Source organism: Narcine bancroftii, chromosome 1 (assembly GCF_036971445.1).
Source record: "Narcine bancroftii isolate sNarBan1 chromosome 1, sNarBan1.hap1, whole genome shotgun sequence".
NCBI classification, from domain to species: Eukaryota; Metazoa; Chordata; class Chondrichthyes; order Torpediniformes; family Narcinidae; genus Narcine; species Narcine bancroftii.
Window position 1 is genome coordinate 62,850,008 of NC_091469.1, and position 19,197 is coordinate 62,869,204.

At 39.1% G+C, this 19,197-nt stretch overlaps 1 protein-coding gene across 2 annotated transcripts in view; it reads left to right on the forward strand.

Annotated features, from left to right (window-relative positions):
* sptlc1 (serine palmitoyltransferase, long chain base subunit 1) overlaps positions 1–19,197 on the forward strand; it is a 69,049-nt gene that overhangs the window by 22,522 nt on the left and 27,330 nt on the right. For both annotated transcript variants that reach the window (XM_069928229.1, XM_069928219.1), the window contains exons 2-8: positions 9,452–9,559; positions 9,642–9,736; positions 10,720–10,813; positions 11,114–11,186; positions 12,292–12,424; positions 16,666–16,795; positions 16,903–16,992. In XM_069928229.1, the coding sequence (XP_069784330.1) occupies positions 9,452–9,559; positions 9,642–9,736; positions 10,720–10,813; positions 11,114–11,186; positions 12,292–12,424; positions 16,666–16,795; positions 16,903–16,992 (723 nt within the window). The remainder of the gene's footprint in view (positions 1–9,451; positions 9,560–9,641; positions 9,737–10,719; positions 10,814–11,113; positions 11,187–12,291; positions 12,425–16,665; positions 16,796–16,902; positions 16,993–19,197) is intronic.

A 19,197-nucleotide genomic window follows, 5' to 3' on the forward strand; every position in this document is an offset into this window, starting at 1 on the left:
CCATTGCAGCCCCCAGAATTCTGTCAACAGGTAAAACGTCACAATCCAAGTTAAGATGTTTTATCTCCTTTGCTCTTTCTGCCTCAGGAATAACAGCCAACACATCTCGACTTGAAACCACTAGTAAGATAATCATCAACATAGAAATTATTTCTTTTTTTTTTTAATTTTTTTATTTTTCACACCATAAATCACAATAGCCATGATATACACTTTTTCTTTTCCACACATTTACAGTGACTTTTTCTCCCTCCCCCCTCCCTCCTCCCAAGCCACCCCCCCACCCCCCCCCCCCTCATCCATTTTAGGTATACAATCTAGGTTGCATTAATTCAGTTAGACAATGTTGTCATTCAACAAAAATACACCAGAAATTCTACTGAGTCCATTCTTTTCTTTTCTTCTCCTTCCATCAACTTAGGTAATGTTTGTTCCCGGTAGGTTTTCGCTATTGTATTTAATGTAAGGCTCCCATACTTGTTCGAATATTTCAATATTATTTCTTAAACTATATGTTATTTTTTCTAATGGAATACATTTATTCATTTCTATATACCATTGTTGTATTTTCAAATTATCTTCCATTTTCCAGGTTGACATAATACATTTTTTTGCTACGGCTAGGGCTATCTTGACAAATCTTTTTTGTGCATCTTCCAAGTCAATTCCAAATTCTTTATTTTTTATGTTACTTAGGAGAAAGATCTCTGGATTCTTTGGTATATTGTTTTCTGTTATTTTATTTAATATCTGATTGAGATCATCCCAAAATTTTTCTACTCTCTCACATGTCCAGATTGCATGAATTGTTGTTCCCCTTTCTTTTTTACATCGAAAACATCTATCAGATACTGTTGGGTCCCATTTATTTAACTTTTGCGGTGTAATGTATAGTCTGTGTAACCAATTATATTGTATCATACGCAGCCTCGTATTTATTGTATTTCTCATCGTTCCAGAGCATAACTTCTCCCATGTTTCCTTTTTTATCTTTATATTTAAATCTTGTTCCCATTTTTGTTTAGTTTTACCATTTGTTTCCTCATTCTCCTTTTCTTGCAGTTTAATATACATATTTTTTATAAATCTTTTGATTAACATTGTATCTGTAATCACATATTCAAGGTTACTTCCCTCTGGTAAACTCAAGTTGCTTCCTAATTTATCTTTCAAGTAGGATCTCAGTTGGTAATATGCCAGCGCTGTATCTCCAGTTATATTGTACTTATCTCTCATTTGTTCAAAGGATAAGAATCTACTTCCTGAAAAACAATTTTCTATTCTTTTAATCCCTTTTTTTTCCCATTTTCTAAAGGCAAGGTTGTCTATTGTAAAAGGGAGTAGCTTATTTTGCGTCAATATTAGTTTTGGTATTTGGTAATTTATTTTATTTCTTTCTACATGAATCTTCTTCCATATATTGAGGAGATGGTGTAATACTGGAGAAGTTCTATGTTGTACCAATTTTTCGTCCCATTTATATAATATGTGTTCCGGTATCTTTTCCCCTATTTTATCTAATTCTAGTCTCGTCCAGTCTGGTTTTTCCCTTGTTTGATAAAAATCTGATAGGTACCTTAATTGTGCGGCTCTATAATAATTTTTGAAGTTTGGCAATTGTAAGCCTCCTTGTTTATACCATTCTGTTAATTTATCTAGTGCTATCCTCGGTTTCCCCCCTCTCCATAAAAATCTCCTTATTATTTTCTTTAACTCTTTGAAGAATTTTTCTGTCAGTTGTATTGGCAATGCCTGAAATAAGTATAGTATCCTTGGAAAAATGTTCATTTTAATACAGTTTATCCTTCCTATCAGTGTTAGTGGTAGCTCTTTCCAATGCTCTAAATCGTCCTGTAATTTTTTCATTAGTGGATTGTAATTGAGTTTATATAATTGGCCTAGATTTTTGTTTATTTGCACACCTAGGTATCTTATTGCCTGCGTTTGCCATCTGAATGGGGATTCCTCCTTAAATTTTGAGAAATCCGCGTTATTCATAGGCATTGCTTCACTTTTATTTACGTTTATCTTGTATCCCGACACTTCTCCATATTCCTTCAATTTCTTATATAGTTCTTTTATTGATAGTTCTGGTTCTGTTAAGTACACTATCACATCATCCGCAAACAGACTGATTTTATATTCCCTGTCTTTTATTTTTATTCCTTTTATATTATTATCTCTTCTTATCGATTCTGCTAGTGGTTCTATAGCTAGCGCAAACAATAATGGTGATAGTGGGCATCCCTGCCGCGTTGACCTGCTTAAGTTAAATTGCTTTGATACATGTCCATTTACTGTCACTTTCGCTAACGGTCCCTTATATAATGCTTTAATCCAATTAATATACTTCTCCGGTAAACTGAATTTTTGCAATACTTTGAACAAGTAATTCCATTCTACTCTGTCGAAGGCCTTCTCTGCGTCTAAAGAAACTGCTACTGCCGGTGCTTTATTTCCTTCTACTGCATGAATTAAGTTAATAAATTTACAAATATTGTCTGTTGTGCGTCTTTTTTTGATAAATCCAGTTTGGTCTAAATTTACCATTTTCGGTACCTGTTCTGCTAATCTGTTCGCTACTAGTTTAGCTATTATCTTATAATCTGTGTTTAGCAGAGATATTGGTCTATATGACGCTGGTGAGAGTGGATCTTTCCCTTGTTTTAGTATCACTGTAATTATTGCTGTTTTACATGAATCTGGTAAGTTTTGTGTCTCATCAATCTGGTTGATTACATCCAGGAGGGGCGGTATTATTAGGTCTTTAAATGTTTTGTAGAATTCTATTGGGAGTCCATCCTCTCCTGGTGTCTTATTATTTGGTAAATTTTTTATTATCTCTTGTATTTCTACTGTTCCAAATGGTTCTGTTAATTTATTTTGTTCCTCTATTTGTAGTTTTGGTAGTTCAATTTTAGTCAAAAATTCATCTATTTTCCCTTCTTTCCCTTCGTTTTCGGTTCGGTATAATTGTTCATAGAATTCTCTGAAGTTTTCCTTAATTTCTTTTGGATTATATGTAATTTGTTTGTCTTTTTTCCTTGTTGCCAATACCATTTTCTTAGTTTGCTCTGTCTTAAGCTGCCATGCTAAGATTTTGTGTGTTTTTTCACCTAGTTCATAATATTTCTGTTTTGTCTTCATTATATTCTTCTCCACCTTATATGTTTGTAATGTTTCATATTTTATTTTTTTATCCGCCAATTCTCTTCTTTTGGTTGTATCTTCCTTTATTGCTAATTTTTTTTCTATGTTTATTATTTCCCTTTCCAACTGCTCTGTTTCCTGGTTATAGTCCTTCTTCATCTTGGTTGCATAACTTATTATTTGCCCTCTAATGAATGCTTTCATTGCGTCCCATAGTATAAACTTATCTTCCACTGATTCCGTATTTACTTCAAAGTACATTTTTAATTGTTTTTCAATAAATTCTCTAAAATCCTGTCTTTTAAGTAGCATGGGGTTTAATCTCCATCTATACATTCTTGGAGGGATGTCCTCTAGCTCTATTGCCAATAACAGGGGTGAGTGGTCCGATAATAGTCTAGCTTTATATTCCGTTTTCCTAACTCTCCCTTGAATGTGGGCTGATAACAGGAATAGGTCTATCCTTGAGTATGTTTTATGTCTAGTCGAGTAGTATGAGTATTCCTTTTTTTTTGGGTTTTGTTTCCTCCATATGTCCACAAGTTTCATTTCTTGCATTGATTTAATTATAAATTTGGTTACTTTGTTCTTCCTGTTAATTTTTTTCCCCGTTTTATCCATATTTGGATCCAAATTCAGATTGAAATCCCCTCCTATTAGTATGTTCCCTTGCGTATTAGCTACCTTCAAAAAGATATCTTGCATAAACTTTTGATCTTCTTCGTTAGGTGAATATATATTAAGTAGATTCCAAAGCTCTGAATATATCTGACATTTTATCATAACATATCTCCCTGCTGGATCTATTATTTCCTCTTCTATTTTAAATGGCACATTTTTGCTAATTAATATAGCCACTCCTCTTGCTTTTGAATTATACGATGCTGCTGTTACATGTCCTACCCAATCTCTCTTTAATTTCTTGTGCTCCAATTCAGTTAAGTGTGTTTCTTGGACAAATGCTATATCTATTTTTTCCTTTTTCAGTAAATTTAGTAGTTTCTTCCTTTTAATTTGGTTATGTATTCCATTAATATTTAGAGTCATATAGTTCAGCGTAGCCATTTTATATTTTGTTTATCTTCTCTTTCCGTTTTTCCATCATTACCTTTCCTCCTTTTCCATTTCTGTTTTCTTATTTTCAACTCTTTACCAGACAACATTCCTACAACATCCAACATTTTCCTTATTCTCCTATTTCTATCTTCTTTATCCCCAGTCTCCCCTTCCCCTCCTGAGTTGCCCTTTATCCCTTGTCGGACAACCACATCTCCCCTCTCCATTTGGATTTGCGAATCCACTCGCAAGCGTCAACTGATTTTGCAGTGACCGCTCTTTTCCCCCACCCAGCCCCCCCCAGAAAAGATTTCGCTTTTTATATGTCACAAAGGTCACTCTTTTAATTCCCTCCTTATTCTCTCTATTCCATTACCTTCTCTTATTAATTCTTGTCTATACTCTCTATGTTTTCCTCTAATTACAGATACTTTCACATATGCCCATTGTCTCTATTCACTCTTATACCTCTTTACCCGCATACATATCAATCGTGGTCATTTTTACCCTCCTTACCCTTCTTCATCCCTCAGTCTATTTTTGTCTTTACCCACATACATATCAATCGTGATAATTTTTGCTCTCATTACCCGTCTTCATCCCTCAGTCTATTTTTGTAATTGTTCTGCAAATTTTCGTGCTTCTTCTGGATCCGAGAATAGTCTGTTTTGTTGTCCTGGAATAAATATTTTCAATACCGCAGGATGCTTCAGTGTAAATTTATATCCTTTCTTCCATAAAATCGCTTTTGCTGTATTGAACTCTTTTCTCTTCTTTAGGAGTTCAAAGCTTATATCTGGATAAATGAAGATTTTTTGCCCTTTATACTCCAGTGGTTTGTTGCCCTCTCTTACTTTTTCCATTGTCTTCTCCAGTACCTTTTCTCTTGTAGTATATCTTAGGAATTTTACTACAATAGATCTTGGTTTTTGTTGTGGTTGTGGTTTAGGGGCCAATGCTCTATGTGCCCTTTCTATTTCCATTTCTTGCTGTAGTTCTGGACATCCTAGGGCCTTAGGGATCCATTCTTTTATAAACTCCCTCATATTCTTGCCTTCTTCATCTTCCTTAAGGCCCACTATCTTTATGTTATTTCTTCTGTTATAATTTTCCATTATATCTATTTTTTTCTGTATAGATTTATTCAGAATAAAGTTAGATAGATTTCTACATAGTAAGGGAATTAAGGGATATCAAGGAAAAGGCAGGTAGGTGAAGATGAGCCTATCATCAGATCAGCCATGATCCCATTGAATGGCAGAGCAAGCTCAATGGGCTGGATGGCCTACTCCTGCTCCTATTTCTTATGTTCTACAAAATAAAAGTCTTTCATACCTATTGCTCATCAAATGTACGTGAAAGAAAAAAAATGACATGCTCATATGATGTAGATATTTAAGCAAAGAAAATGGGTATTTGCCTATCTATGTATATTTATTATTATATATTTGCAGATTTTAGTCGTAGAGTTCTACAGCAAGTCCCACTTGTCTACCTCAGTTAGCCTTATTTGCCTGCATTTGGTCCATATCCCTTCAAACCACTCCTTTCTGTGTACCTGTCTAATTGTACTTGCCTTTGCCACTTTCTCTGGCAGATCATTCCATATACCTATCATCCTTTGTATGAAATGGTTGCTGCTCAGTTTCCTTTTAATAACTTTTCATTTTAAATCTATGTCCCCCTAGTTTTAGAGTACCCTGCCTTGGGGGGTGGGGGGGGGGGGGGGAAACTATGGCTATTTGCCTATCTATTCACTTCATGATTTTGTCTATAAGGTTACCCTGTAGCCACTTGTGCTGCAGTTAGAAATATTCCAGCCTCCCCTTAAAAATCAAGCCCTGTGATGCTGGTAATATCCTCATGAATCTTCATTACATCCTTTCCACCAAGATGATGTCCAAATATGGTCTCACCAATGTCTTGTTCAGTGGTGCACAATATTCCCATTCTTAGTCTGTACCATTGTCTTTACCAATGAAGGCAAGTGGGTCAAAATTATGGTCTCACCAATGTCTTGTTCAGTGTTGCACAATATTCCCATTCTTAGTCTATACCATTGTCTTTACCAATGAAGGCAAGTGGGTCAAAATTATGGTCTCACCAATGTCTTGTTCAGTGGTGCACAATATTCCCATTCTTAGTCTGTACCATTGTCTTTACCAATGAAGGCAAGTGGGTCAAAATTATGGTCTCACCAATGTCTTGTTCAGTTGTGCACAATATTCCCATTCTTAGTCTGTACCATTGTCTTTACCAATGAAGGCAAGTGGGTCAAAATGCTTTCACCACCCTTCTGCCTTCATTGCCACTTTCAGGGAACTCTGTACCTGTAGCCTTTGGTTTATCTGTTCTCTAACATTACAGGTCCCTGCCATTTCCTGCCCTGGTTTGACTTACCAAAATGCACCACCTTTCCATTTAAATGAGTTAAATTCCATTTGCCATTGCTTACTTTCCAAGTTAAATTTAAAAATAAAGTTTAAGGAAAAAAAAACACAAGGATGGTTACTTGATCCTTCAGCCACATTTTTCACTGCAAATGTGTGTGGATGTATTTGATTTGCATTCTCACCATATTTGTTCTTTCTGAATGCATTGCAAACATAAACAATAAAATGTCAAAATAACAGCAGAATGTCAGAAAGGAAAAGCAGAGAGACAATCCAAGGGAAACAGTAGAATTCCACAATGTATTTAGAAAGATATTTGGGTATTAAAATCTCCAATTTATAATTCAGAATTGGTTAAATAACATAAAATGTGAAAGTAAACCTAAAGAAAGTCTGAAATAAAAATGATAAAAGCAATCCAATTCAGAAATGACAGCAGCATTTTCAAGATTTGGAGTAATAGTGGAGCAAAGGCAAGTGCAGTCAGGCAAGATTACATCTGTGAAAATTGGCAGAGAGGAGCGGGCCGAGCGGGCACACAGCGCGACAATGCGAACCGTCTGTATTATGGTTCTGCTCGCCTGCAGAACCGCGCCAGTGACAGTTTGCGTTGCCGCGCTGTGCGCCCACTACATGGCCGCTACAGCAACCCCCCCCCCAGAATTGTTGCCAGAAATTAAAACACAAGTTGTGTGTGCCTGAGGAGGACACCCAGGCCATCTGGGCTGGGGGCATTGAATGGATGCAGTTGAAACTAAACAGCTGCGAATGTCCAAAGTAAACACAACTCTGTCCCTCTTAATCACATAGAAAGGGCCCTCATATGTTCTGCTGGGAGTTCATATGGCTCCAAAGGAAGGTTTGTCTGCATCATCCGCAGAGATGTTTTATGGGACAGTACTTACAGTTCCAGGGGACATTCATTTCACAACCAACTCTGACCTGGATGTCCTTCAGCAACTTCGACATGGAATCACTAGCAGGAAACCTGTTCCTACCAGCTGGCATGGAACCTCTAAACAACATGTACCCCCACAGCTCCTCAACACTGATTCTGTTTTTGTACGCAGACGGGTCCCAAGAGCTCAGTTACAAAGACCATATGAGGGCCCTTTCCGCGTGATTAAGAGGGACGGAGTTGTGTTTACTTTGGACATTGGGGGACATTCGCAGCTGTTTAGTTTAGACACACTCGAGCCTGCCCATATGGATCCCACTGCACCCATTCAATACCCCCAGCCCAGATGGCGTGGCCGTCCTCCTAAGGCACACGCAACTAGTGTTATAATTTCCGGCGACAATTCTGGGGGAAGGGGGGTGGTGATGTAGCAGCCGTGTAGTGGGCCGAGCGGGGGCATAGCGTGGCAATGCGAACTGTCGCCGGCGCAATTCTGCGGGTGTGTAGAACCATAATACAGGCTCTGCATTTGATGTAGCGGCTGTGTAGCGGGACGAGCAGGTGCACAGCATGGCAATGCGAACAGTCGCCGGCACGATTTTGCGGGCATGCGGAACCCTAATACGGATGTCTGCCTACTCACCTAATGGACCGCACGTGACGTAAACTGAGTACCGAGCAACGGCACATTGAGCTATTGAGTCTTCTGCCAGAAGGTGCGGGACATTTATGAGGCTAGATTTAAACCTGCTGGTCCCATGGATCTCATAGTGACGTCCCACCTTGTCCCGTGGAACCCGGGATACATAGTATATAAAAGAAGCCTGTAAATCCTGAATAAATCAGTCTTGAGTTGATTACTCTGGCATGTATTTGTATTTCTTTAGTCGCTCTACCGTAGTAGCCGCTACAAGATATTGTAAAGGAGACGATGTAGGGATGAATCCGGTCTTGTATATCAAAAAGGGTAATGTGTGAACAATGTGCATTTGCTTTAGCTGAGAAAATGGAATCCACCTGATTGTGAAATCAGTTGAGCAAGGATACAGAGTTTGCAATTGAGGCCTTGTAAAGATGAAAGAAAAAAATGATAGAGATGTGAAGCTGATGGAAGATTATTATATACTTCCAGATGCTTGTCACCTTCAGGCAATACATGGTGAGCATTGGGCTAAGAAGGATAAATCTTTGGAAGACTGGTTGACAGTACAGGACTGGCCAAAGAAACAATAGATTGGATGCATCCTGAGAGGAATTAAGTGAGGTTGATCAAATGGAACAGGACAATCAAGCAACATTGTGCAATAAGCCACATCACAAATAGTAGAAAGGTTGAAGAAGGTAAACACACTGTGGTTACAAAGTGAGGTGATCATTATCACTTTAATAAAGCCATTTCAATATTATGGCATGATGAGAAAGATGATTGACAAATTCAAATATTGAGTTGCTGAGAAGGGTGAGATTCATTTAGGGGACACAAGATGCACAAGGAAGTGCATCTGTACAGATACAGTACAACACCGATTATCCAAAATCGGTTTCTCCAAAACCTTCATTTATCTGAAATTTTTTTCTGGCCGCACTGACTGGGGACATTGAGCTCCTAGCGGCAGCAGGGACTTCGGTGGGGAGGTGTTGGTGATCGGCAATGGCCAGCATTTATTTTGGTGAGAATTAAACATTATTTTAATGCTTAAAAACCCTTCCCTTGTTGTTTGTTGTTGTTTAAACACTACTACAAGTGATTTGCTGTTGCAATTAAGATGTTTTTTAAAAATAACCAGTTCTCTTGGGGGGGGAAAAAAAACGTTTATCTGAAAAAGACCTGGTCCCGACCATTTCAGATAATTGGAGTTGTACATTTTTTACTCAACAAGTGGTCTAAACATCTCCAGTTGTTTCTCATTCAATCAATTACTGGTAGTATTATTTTATTTTCTTTTGTCTTTAGGCCCCAGCATATCATCTGATTCTGGAAGGAATTCTCATTTTGTGGATAGTGAGACTACTTTTCTCCAAAACCTACAAACTTCAGGAACGTTCTGTCCTTACAGAAAAGGTAATCAGGCACAGTTTTTTTTAATTATTTTTTCATTAATGCAATGACTTACATTTGTTCTACATTTCTCCTTCCTTAAAAGGAAAAAGAAGAGCTTATTGAGGAATGGCAGCCAGAACCACTTGTCCCACCAGTGTCAAAAGACCACCCTGCCCTCAACAATAACATTGTCTCAGGGTATGTAACTCCTAATTGATCTGGATCAATGAAAACTACATTTTACTAAATATGTATTTGTACAAGGACTGCCTAAAGAAATCTCTTGGTGCCTGCCACATTGACCACCGCCAGTGGGCTGATCTCGCCTCCAACCGTGCATCTTGGCGCCTCACAGTTCGGAGGGCAGCAACCTCCTTTGAAGAAGACCGCAGAGCCCATCTCACTGACAAAAGACAAAGGAGGAAAAACCCAACCCCAACCCACCAATTTTCCCTTGCAACCGCTGCAACCGTGTCTGCCTGTACCGCATCGGACTTGTCAGCCACAAACGAGCCTGCAGCTGACGTGGACATTACCCCTCCATTAATCTTCGTCCGCGAAGCCAAGCCAAAGAAAGAAAGAAGATTTGTTTTCTATCTTAAATCTTAACAATTTACTTACTAAAGGGTATGCTCTGCAGAGCTAAATAAGCTGGAGAAGTCCTAAGCATAAACCTTATCTCTACAATGTTAGTTGATCCATGTCAAAATCATATTAAAACCAGCTTCAACATCCTGAACTCAATTAATATACTTAGTGAACTGGAATGACCTCTAACTTTTTTTCCCCAAATTTGCATCAAAGATTGAAGCAGAGGAGAAATTCTTGCACTTAACAGAGCAGGGCCAAATCTTTAAGTTATTGCCTTCAGGAAATGGCAAAGGAAGAGAATTGGAACAATAAACATGAAAATACACCATCATCTTTTACTTGTGTTAATGAGTTTGATAGAAACAGTAACATTTATTTGTAATGAAAAAATTTTGCTGTTTTCTACTCACTTGTTTGCAAAGCTGATTTTGATTGGTTTTTCATTTTAAATGTCTTTGAGTTAAAAATGTTTCAAAGAAACCTAAACTCTTCTTTACATCCTTTATTACTTAAAGGTTATATATTTTTCTTGTTTGGGCTTTTATGAAATTTCTATAATACTTTCTAATTTTAGCTTTTATTACTTTCAGCCCTCCAACTCACAACATAGTGGTTAATGGTAAAAAGTGTATAAACTTTGCATCCTTTAATTTTCTTGGATTGTTAGACAATAAAAAAGTCAAGGTGAGTTTTTTCTATGTTTATCTAAGAAAGAAATATGCTTCTGCATTAAGCGTATGTCATAAAAAGTTGAAGTGGTAATAACAATGACATTGTCATAAAATTAGTGAATTGGATATTTCTTAATGGGGTTGTGTAATTTTAGGAACAATAAAAGCTCAAAAATAGTGGTTGTACTGTGTACATTTTCGTTTACAGTTTTCTGGTAAATATATGCTTTAGCTTGAGGTGCATCATAATTTGAATTTGGAAGTAAAATGTAATTTAATTCAATGCTTTCTAAAATTATTTTTAAATGCATAGAATGCAGCATTAGCTTCCTTGAAAAAATATGGTGTTGGTACCTGTGGACCTAGAGGGTTTTATGGAACATTTGGTAAGTTAAAACTTTTTAAAGCAAATCGAGTTGCCATTTTGAACATACTTATCTTTATCTTTTGCAAATTTGTTTTAGAATTACTTTAGAATAAAACATTTTTTACCCCCAAATTACTTCATAATTGGAGAAAATCTTAAATAATCTGGTGATGTCAGTCCTTTGAGGTTAATCTGAGTTTGTACAGGATCAACCATCATTGAGAGTGTAGTAACATATTAGGTTGACTCCAATCCACAATTGACCTTTATTTTCAGGTCCAATTAACTACCTTTAAATTTCTTATTTTAATGTTTTCTCCCCAAATCCTTGCAGGTCTTCAAATCAAAAGATGGTTTCATCATTGAATTATGCAAATCATTATCACATGTAATTTTCTGATTTTATCCAGAACATGTTTTAGAAACTTTGATTGTCAGATGAATGAAACAAAAGTCTGAATTGCCTCGAAAACTAACATTAGTTATGGAGGTCATGTACTTGTTAAGTTGCAAACCCATTATTAATCCAGAGATACAAGTAGAAATATCACCTCATAATTTGTTGAACTTCAATTCCATTTATAAACTAGAAATTTTTAAACCTATCATTCACTCATTTTTGCAGAGTATGAAATCTCTTGTCCTTGTCCAGCCTAGCTAGATATATTTCTGGACCCACCCATGTAATAATTTACATCAAGATGGCAGCTGAACTGGTCTAGCTAACCACTCAAACAAGGGTAGTTGTTCTCCCCCAAAGTAACCCATACATTTGGTCTCAACATTTTTTATTTTTCCCTGATAACTGCCAGACATTGGCCTAATCATCATTTCTGCTTCAATTATTCCTTGAAATGTCAACTCATAATCTCCAGGGATAAATTTTGCTTTGCTATGTTGACTGTAATCATTCAGGAATGATGGTGCAACGTACAAGTCAACTGCTGGTGGTCTAAGCCCAAAGAGAAACATTATTATTATTGTACAGATTTAGTCCATCTTCTCCAAGGTGTTTTCCAATGACTTGCAAATCAAATTCATATTATTTCAATGTGTTGTGAATAAGTCACATTTTGACTTTTAAGCATATGCTTATCAGAATTTTATTCATTCCCTTTCGTTAGATGTTCATTTAGAATTGGAAGACAGAATTGCCAAGTTTATGAGAACAGAAGAAGCTATTATTTATTCATATGGATTTGCCACAATAGCCAGTGCCATTCCAGCATATTCAAAGAGAGGAGATCTTGTATTTGTGTAAGTCTTTTCCTACTTAATTCAAATCATTTGTATGCCTTTAAGTAAATGAGCTTCTTCCCCAACAGTTAGAGAAACAAAACAATAGTTGATACAGCTTTAAAAACTACAATTTTATGTAGACCTTTGGCAGTGAGACTTAAGGTCAGGATATCAAATTACATTCCCGTCAACAAATCTCAACACTAGTTCCTCCCATAACTCATCAGTGCTGTACTCTGAAGTCCTGGCAAATTTCTGTACAGCCCTTCAGGTCATTGTGCAGAATTTTATGATACAGATAAATGAAGTGAGCAACATACTTTGTTTAATAACATATAAAGTGGACAATAATTACATTTGTTTCAATTGTGAGGATAACTAAAACAAGTCTGTTTTCCCTGAGTGAAGAAGGTCAGAAGGGACATGTTTGAAGTGTATATGATTATGAGGTATTTTGATGTGACAGACTGTAGGAAATTCTTCACCATACAAGTCAGCCTGAAGAAAACTGAGGTCCTCCATCAGCCAGCTCCCCACCATGATTACCAGCCCCCCCACATCTCCATCGGGCACACAAAACTCAAAACGGTCAACCAGTTTACCTATCTTGGCTGCACCATTTCATCGGATGCAAGGATTGACAACAAAATAGACAACAGACTCGCCAAGGCAAATAGCGCCTTTGGAAGACTACACAAAAGAGTCTGGAAAAACAACCAACTGAAAAACCTCACAAAGATAAGCGTATACAGAGCCGTTGTCATACCCACACTCCTGTTCGGCTCCGAATCATGGGTCCTCTACCGGCACCACCTACGGCTCCTAGAACGCTTCCACCAGCGTTGTCTCCGCTCCATCCTCAACATCCATTGGAGCGCTTACATCCCTAACGTCGAAGTACTCGAGATGGCAGAGGTCGACAGCATCGAGTCCACGCTGCTGAAGATCCAGCTGCGCTGGATGGGTCACGTCTCCAGAATGGAGGACCATCGCCTTCCCAAGATCGTGTTATATGGCGAGCTCTCCACTGGCCACCGTGACAGAGGTGCACCAAAGAAAAGGTACAAGGACTGCCTAAAGAAATCTCTTGGTGCCTGTCACATTGACCACCGCCAGTGGGTTGATATCGCCTCAAACCGTGCATCTTGGCACCTCACAGTTTGGCGGGCAGCAACCTCCTTTGAAGAAGACCGCAGAGCCTACCTCACTGACAAAAGGCAAAGGAGGAAAAACCCAACACCCAACCCCAACCCACCAATTTTCCCCTGCAACCGCTGCAATCGTGTCTGCCTGTCCCGCATCGGACTTGTCAGCCACAAACGAGCCTGCAGCTGACGTGGACTTTTTACCCCCTCCATAAATCTTCGTCTGCGAAGCCAAGCCAAAGAAAAGAATAGGTAGAAGCAATAGATTTAGTGTAAGAGGTAATAAATCTAGAAGGGATCTGAAAAGGATCATTTTCATCCAGAAAGTGGTGGAAGCAGAGTCAATTGAAGCAGGTTGGTCTCTATTGGTTGGTGCTGACATGGTGGGCGAAAAGGTTTGTTTCCTTGCTGCATGAGTCTACTTACATAGATGAAAAGATGCTCTCTCTTTGGAGAGTGTAGAGGAGATTTACCAAGATATTACCTGGGATGGAGTGATGAGAAGAGTCTGGATAAGCTGGGTTTGATTTCCTTGGAACAGAGAATGCTGTGGGGAGACCTGACTGAGGTGCACAAAATTATAAGAAAGTTGATAATGAAACTTCTTTTCCATAGGAAAGAGGGCATAGGTTTAAGATGAGGAGATTTGTGGAGGTTTTTTTTCCAGCCAGGGAATGGGTAACTGAGCTGCAGTTGAGTTATAGACGGAAATTTTATAGATGAAAAAAGAACTTCATTTTAAATGAAGAAAGAATTATCCTTGTTTAACACATGCTTGAATAAGACTTTTTTTTTAAGATACTACCAGAATTTATTTGAAAAATATTTTTCTAATTTAAAAAAAAATGCTTTTTACTTTATTGCAAAGAATAAATTTTTACACTAAAATAGCTTGGTAAAACAAGCTTTTTCTTAATTGGGAGGAAAACACAGCAGATTCTGGAAATCTGAAATTTAAACAGAGCATTAAATACTGAAAATGGAGGTTACACCGCATGTAGGAAGGGAGAAAAGAAGTTAAAGTTTAACTTTCACATGCTAACTGTTTCCGTCCACAAATTCTACCTTTTGGTTATTTTCAGCATTTATTGTTTTTGTATGCTCCTAATTAATTTTCCTTTCTAATCTCAAATATTGTGCCTGGATAGATGGTAACCTATTTGGAGATCACAATATAGAACAGGCCTTATTCCAAACCTAGTCAGGCACCACTCCCCAATTCTTTGTCCACCAAGGATGAGTGCTTTCGTGCTGCCTCCTACACTCACCAGGTGAAGCTAGTCAATTTTATAACTTCCATCCTGTTCTCAACATCACAGACTATTTCCGACACCTCTCTCCCTTTTTTAGATCTCTCTATCCATCTCAGGAAACGTACTATTTATTCACTGACATTTGCTATAAACTCACTGACTCTACAAACTCTCTGAAAATACACCTATTCCACCCCATCTGTTAGAAAGACGCTATCCTTTACTCTTTCTCACGCTCCACATCTGTTTTTGAGGTGGGCATTTCCATTCCAAGACATGGCTCTTTTTCTGGAAATGTAGCTGTTGTTGATGGAGCTCTCACCCACATTTCCATTACCCTAACAGCCTCTATATTCAGCATATCATTCTTCAACAATTCCACCAGCTACCCCCCCCCCCCAACCCCTTTCAGCTGTCTATAGGGACCACTCCCTCTGTAACTTCCTCACATACTTATCTCTCCCCACTCACACTTCCCTGTATCCAGGTACTTTCTCCTGCATCCATAGGAGATGGAATACCTATCCCTATACCTTCTCCTCATCACCATCTAGGAACCATGATAGCCCTTCCAGGTGAGCCATTATTCATATGTACCTCCTATAATTTCATCTCTTGTATTCAGAGGTCTTGCTATGGCCTCCTATAACAGAAAGGAGAAGTGAAAAATAAACAGATGCTTTACTGAGGACCTATGCTCTGTCTGCAGTGACATCTTGAGCTTCTGGTTGCAAGTCATTGGAAAATCCCCTTCCCATTCCCAAACCAACCTGTCTGTCCTGTGCCTCAATTGCCATGAGGAATCAAAATGCAATTTAAAGGAATAGCACCTCATGTTTTGCTTGTGGGAAGGTAGTCCACAACCCAAGATATGAACAGTGAATTCTCCAATTTCAAGTAACCCTTGCCACTGTCTGGCCATTTTTATTTCCTTCTGAACCACCTGGATCCTTTCATGGACCCTATTCTTTCCTTTCCCTTCCCCCACCTCCCAGTTCCATCTGATATATCATACATTGGTTCCATCTTACTTTCTGTTCCCATTTGCCCCACCGACCCCTTCCCTTTCAGGTTCACTCATCACCTTCCTTATCAAATTCCATCATCTGCAGCCCTTTCTTGTCTCCCATTTAGTACCAACCAGTCTTTCTCTACCTCCTTCCTTTCCTACCCACGTGGTTCCATCTACCCATCAATCCTTCCTCACCCACCTGTTGCTTAACAGCTCCTGCCTCACCCCCCCTTTCAAACCTCCATTTATACTGGACATCTCCCCTGTACACTCTCAGTCTCAGCTCAAAATGTTGACGATCCCTTTGCCTCCACAGATGCTGAACAACCCACCAAGTTCCTTTCACAGACCATTTTTCACTATATATTTTTGTAGTTTTATTTTGGTGATAAGGAATGGCCCATTCAGCAAGTCTGATTAAATCCTGAAAAGAAACTGTCCTGAATTTTGAAGCTGGAATAATAACAGGAACACTAATCAAAGACAAATAATTAATTATTAATCCATTGTATGCAAGGGACTTGTTATTTTATTGAAGACTTCATCAGCAATAATTGTTTCTAGATTATATATTGCTAATATCATCTGTTGTGGGACATGAATAAACATTAAAAGTTTAATCTGAGATACTTCTCCAGTGCCTGAGATGGTTATTGTGAGAGTTAAAACAGTGTAGATTTAACAGATATCAACCAAGTTGGCAATAAAGAAACCAAACTGTTTGTAATTTGCTAAGGATATAAATTTGACAGGAAAAATCATGAAAGCATACAGTTATATTGGTTGAAATGCTTGTAATGAAGCATCTTGGGTTGTGTGCACCTTTGATGTTTTTAATTTGTTTTACAGGGATGAAGCTGCATGCTTTGCTATTCAAAAAGGTTTGCAAGCTTCACGGAGCAACTTAAAATATTTTAAACATAATGATATGGATGACCTGGAGCGACTGCTGAAAGAACAAGAACTTGAGGATCAGAAGGCAAGATATTTTTAAGAAATCGGGAATGATATAAAACCATCTTGTTTCAAATGTTCTCTATCTTTTGCTGAAGGTATTTTAAAAATCAAATTTGTATTTTTTTTAAGAATCCTCGTAAAGCTCGAGTAACCAGGCGATTTCTTGTAGTTGAAGGATTGTACATGAACACTGGATATATTTGTCCTCTTCCAGAACTGGTAAGTGAAAGGTGTGAAGGGTAAATAAAAGAAGGCCTTGTGAGCAAGAAGTAGCCACATCAGCATTGCAACAGAACCTGTACTTTTCAATTACCTTAGTGTCTTCAATCCTCTGCCTCAGTGGTTCCCAACCTTTTACTTTCCACTCACATACCACTTTAAGTATTCCCTGTGCCATAAGTGTTCTGTGATTAGTAAGGCATTGCTTAAGGTGGTGTGTGAGTAAGAAGGGAAGGTTGAGAATCACTGCTCTAGACCCAATTAGTACTGAAATATTTTGCTTGAGAAAAATTGTCATTGGCCCATTTCCTTTGGAGTTGTGAAACTGTGCACATAACAAATCAATTTGGAATGATTAAAACAGTGGTTTCCAAACTTTTTCTTTCCACTCACATACCACCTTAAGCAATCCCTTATTAATCACAGAACACTTCTGGCATTTTTCTTCTTCTTTGGCTTGGCTTCGCGGACGAAGCCAATAAAATATGGAGGGGTATGTCCACGTCTGCTGCAGGCTCGTTGGTGACTGACAAGTCCGATGCGGGACAGGCAGACACGGTTGCAGCGGTTGCAAGGGAAAATTGGTTGGTAGGGGTTGGGTGTTGGGTTTTTCCTCCTTTGTCTTTTGTCAGTGAGATGGGCACTACGGTCTTCTTCAAAGGAGGTTGCTGCCCGCCGAACTGTGAGGCGCCAAGATGCACGGTTAGAGGCGATATCAGCCCATTGGCGGTGGTCAATGTGGCAGGCACCAAGAGATTTCTTTAAACAGTCCTTGTACCTCTTCTTTGGTGCACCTCTGACTCGGTGGCCAGTGGAGAGCTCGCCATATAACACGATCTTGGGAAGGCGATGGTCCTCCATTCTGGAGACATGACCCACCCAGCGCAGTTGGCTCTTCAGCAGCATGGATTCGATGCTTGCAGACTCTCCCAGTTCGAGTACTTCGATGTTGATGATGAAGTCACTCCAATGAATGTGGAGCATGGAGCGGAGACAGCGCTGATAGAAGCGTTCTAGGAGCCGTAGGTGATGCCAGTAAAGGACCCATGATTCGGAGCCGAACAGGAGCATGGGTATGACAACGGCTCTATATACGCTGATCTTTGTGTGTTTCTTCAGGTGGTTGTTTTTCCAGACTCTTTTGTGTAGTCTTCCAAAGGCGCTATTTGCCTTGGCGAGTCTGTTGTCTATCTCGTTGTCGATCCTTGCATCAGATGAAATGGTGCAGCCGAGGTAGGTAAACTGGTTGACCGTTTTGAGTTGTGTGCCCGACAGTGATGTGGGGGCGCTGGTAGTCATGGTGGGGAGCTGGCTGATGGAGGACCTCAGTTTTCTTCAGGCTGACTTCCAGGCCAAACATTTTAGCAGTTTCCGCAAAACAGGACGTCAAGCGCTGAAGAGCTGGCTCTGAATGGGCAACTAAAGCGGCATCGTCTGCAAAGAGTAGTTCACGGACAAGTTGCTCTTGTGTCTTGGTATGAGCTTGCAGGTGCCTCAGATTGAAGAGAATGCCATCCGTGCGGTACCGGATGTAAACAGCATCTTCATTGTTGAGGTCTTTCATGGCTTGTTTCAGCATCATGCTGAAGAAGATAGTAAAGAGGGTTGGTGCGAGGACGCAGCCTTGCTTCACGCCGTTGTCAATGGAGAAGGGTTTGGAGAGCTCATTGCTGTATCTGACCCGACCTTGTTGGTTTTCGTGCAGTTGGATAACCATGTTGAGGAACTTGGGGGGGCATCCGAGGCGCTCTAGTATTTGCCAAAGCCCTTTCCTGTTCACAGTGTCGAAGGCTTTGGTGAGGTCAACAAAGGTGATGCAGAGCCCTTTGTTTTGTTCTCTGCACTTTTCTTGGAGCTGTCTGAGGGCAAAGACCATGTCAGAAGTTCCTCTGTTTGCGCGAAAGCCACACTGTGATTCTGGGAGGACATTTTTGGCGTCAATAGGTATTAGTCTATTAAGGAGAATCCTAGCGAAGATTTTGCCTGCAATGGAGAGCAGCGTGATTCCCCAGTAGTTTGAGCAGTCTGATTTCTCACCTTTGTTTTTGTACAGGTAATGATGATGGCATCACGAAGGTCCTGAGGAAGCTTTCCTTGGTCCCAGCAGAGCACGAAAAACACATGCAGTTTGGTATGCAGAGTTTTGCCGCCAGTCTTCCAGACCTCTGGGGGGGGATTCCATCCATACCTGCTGCTTTGCCACTT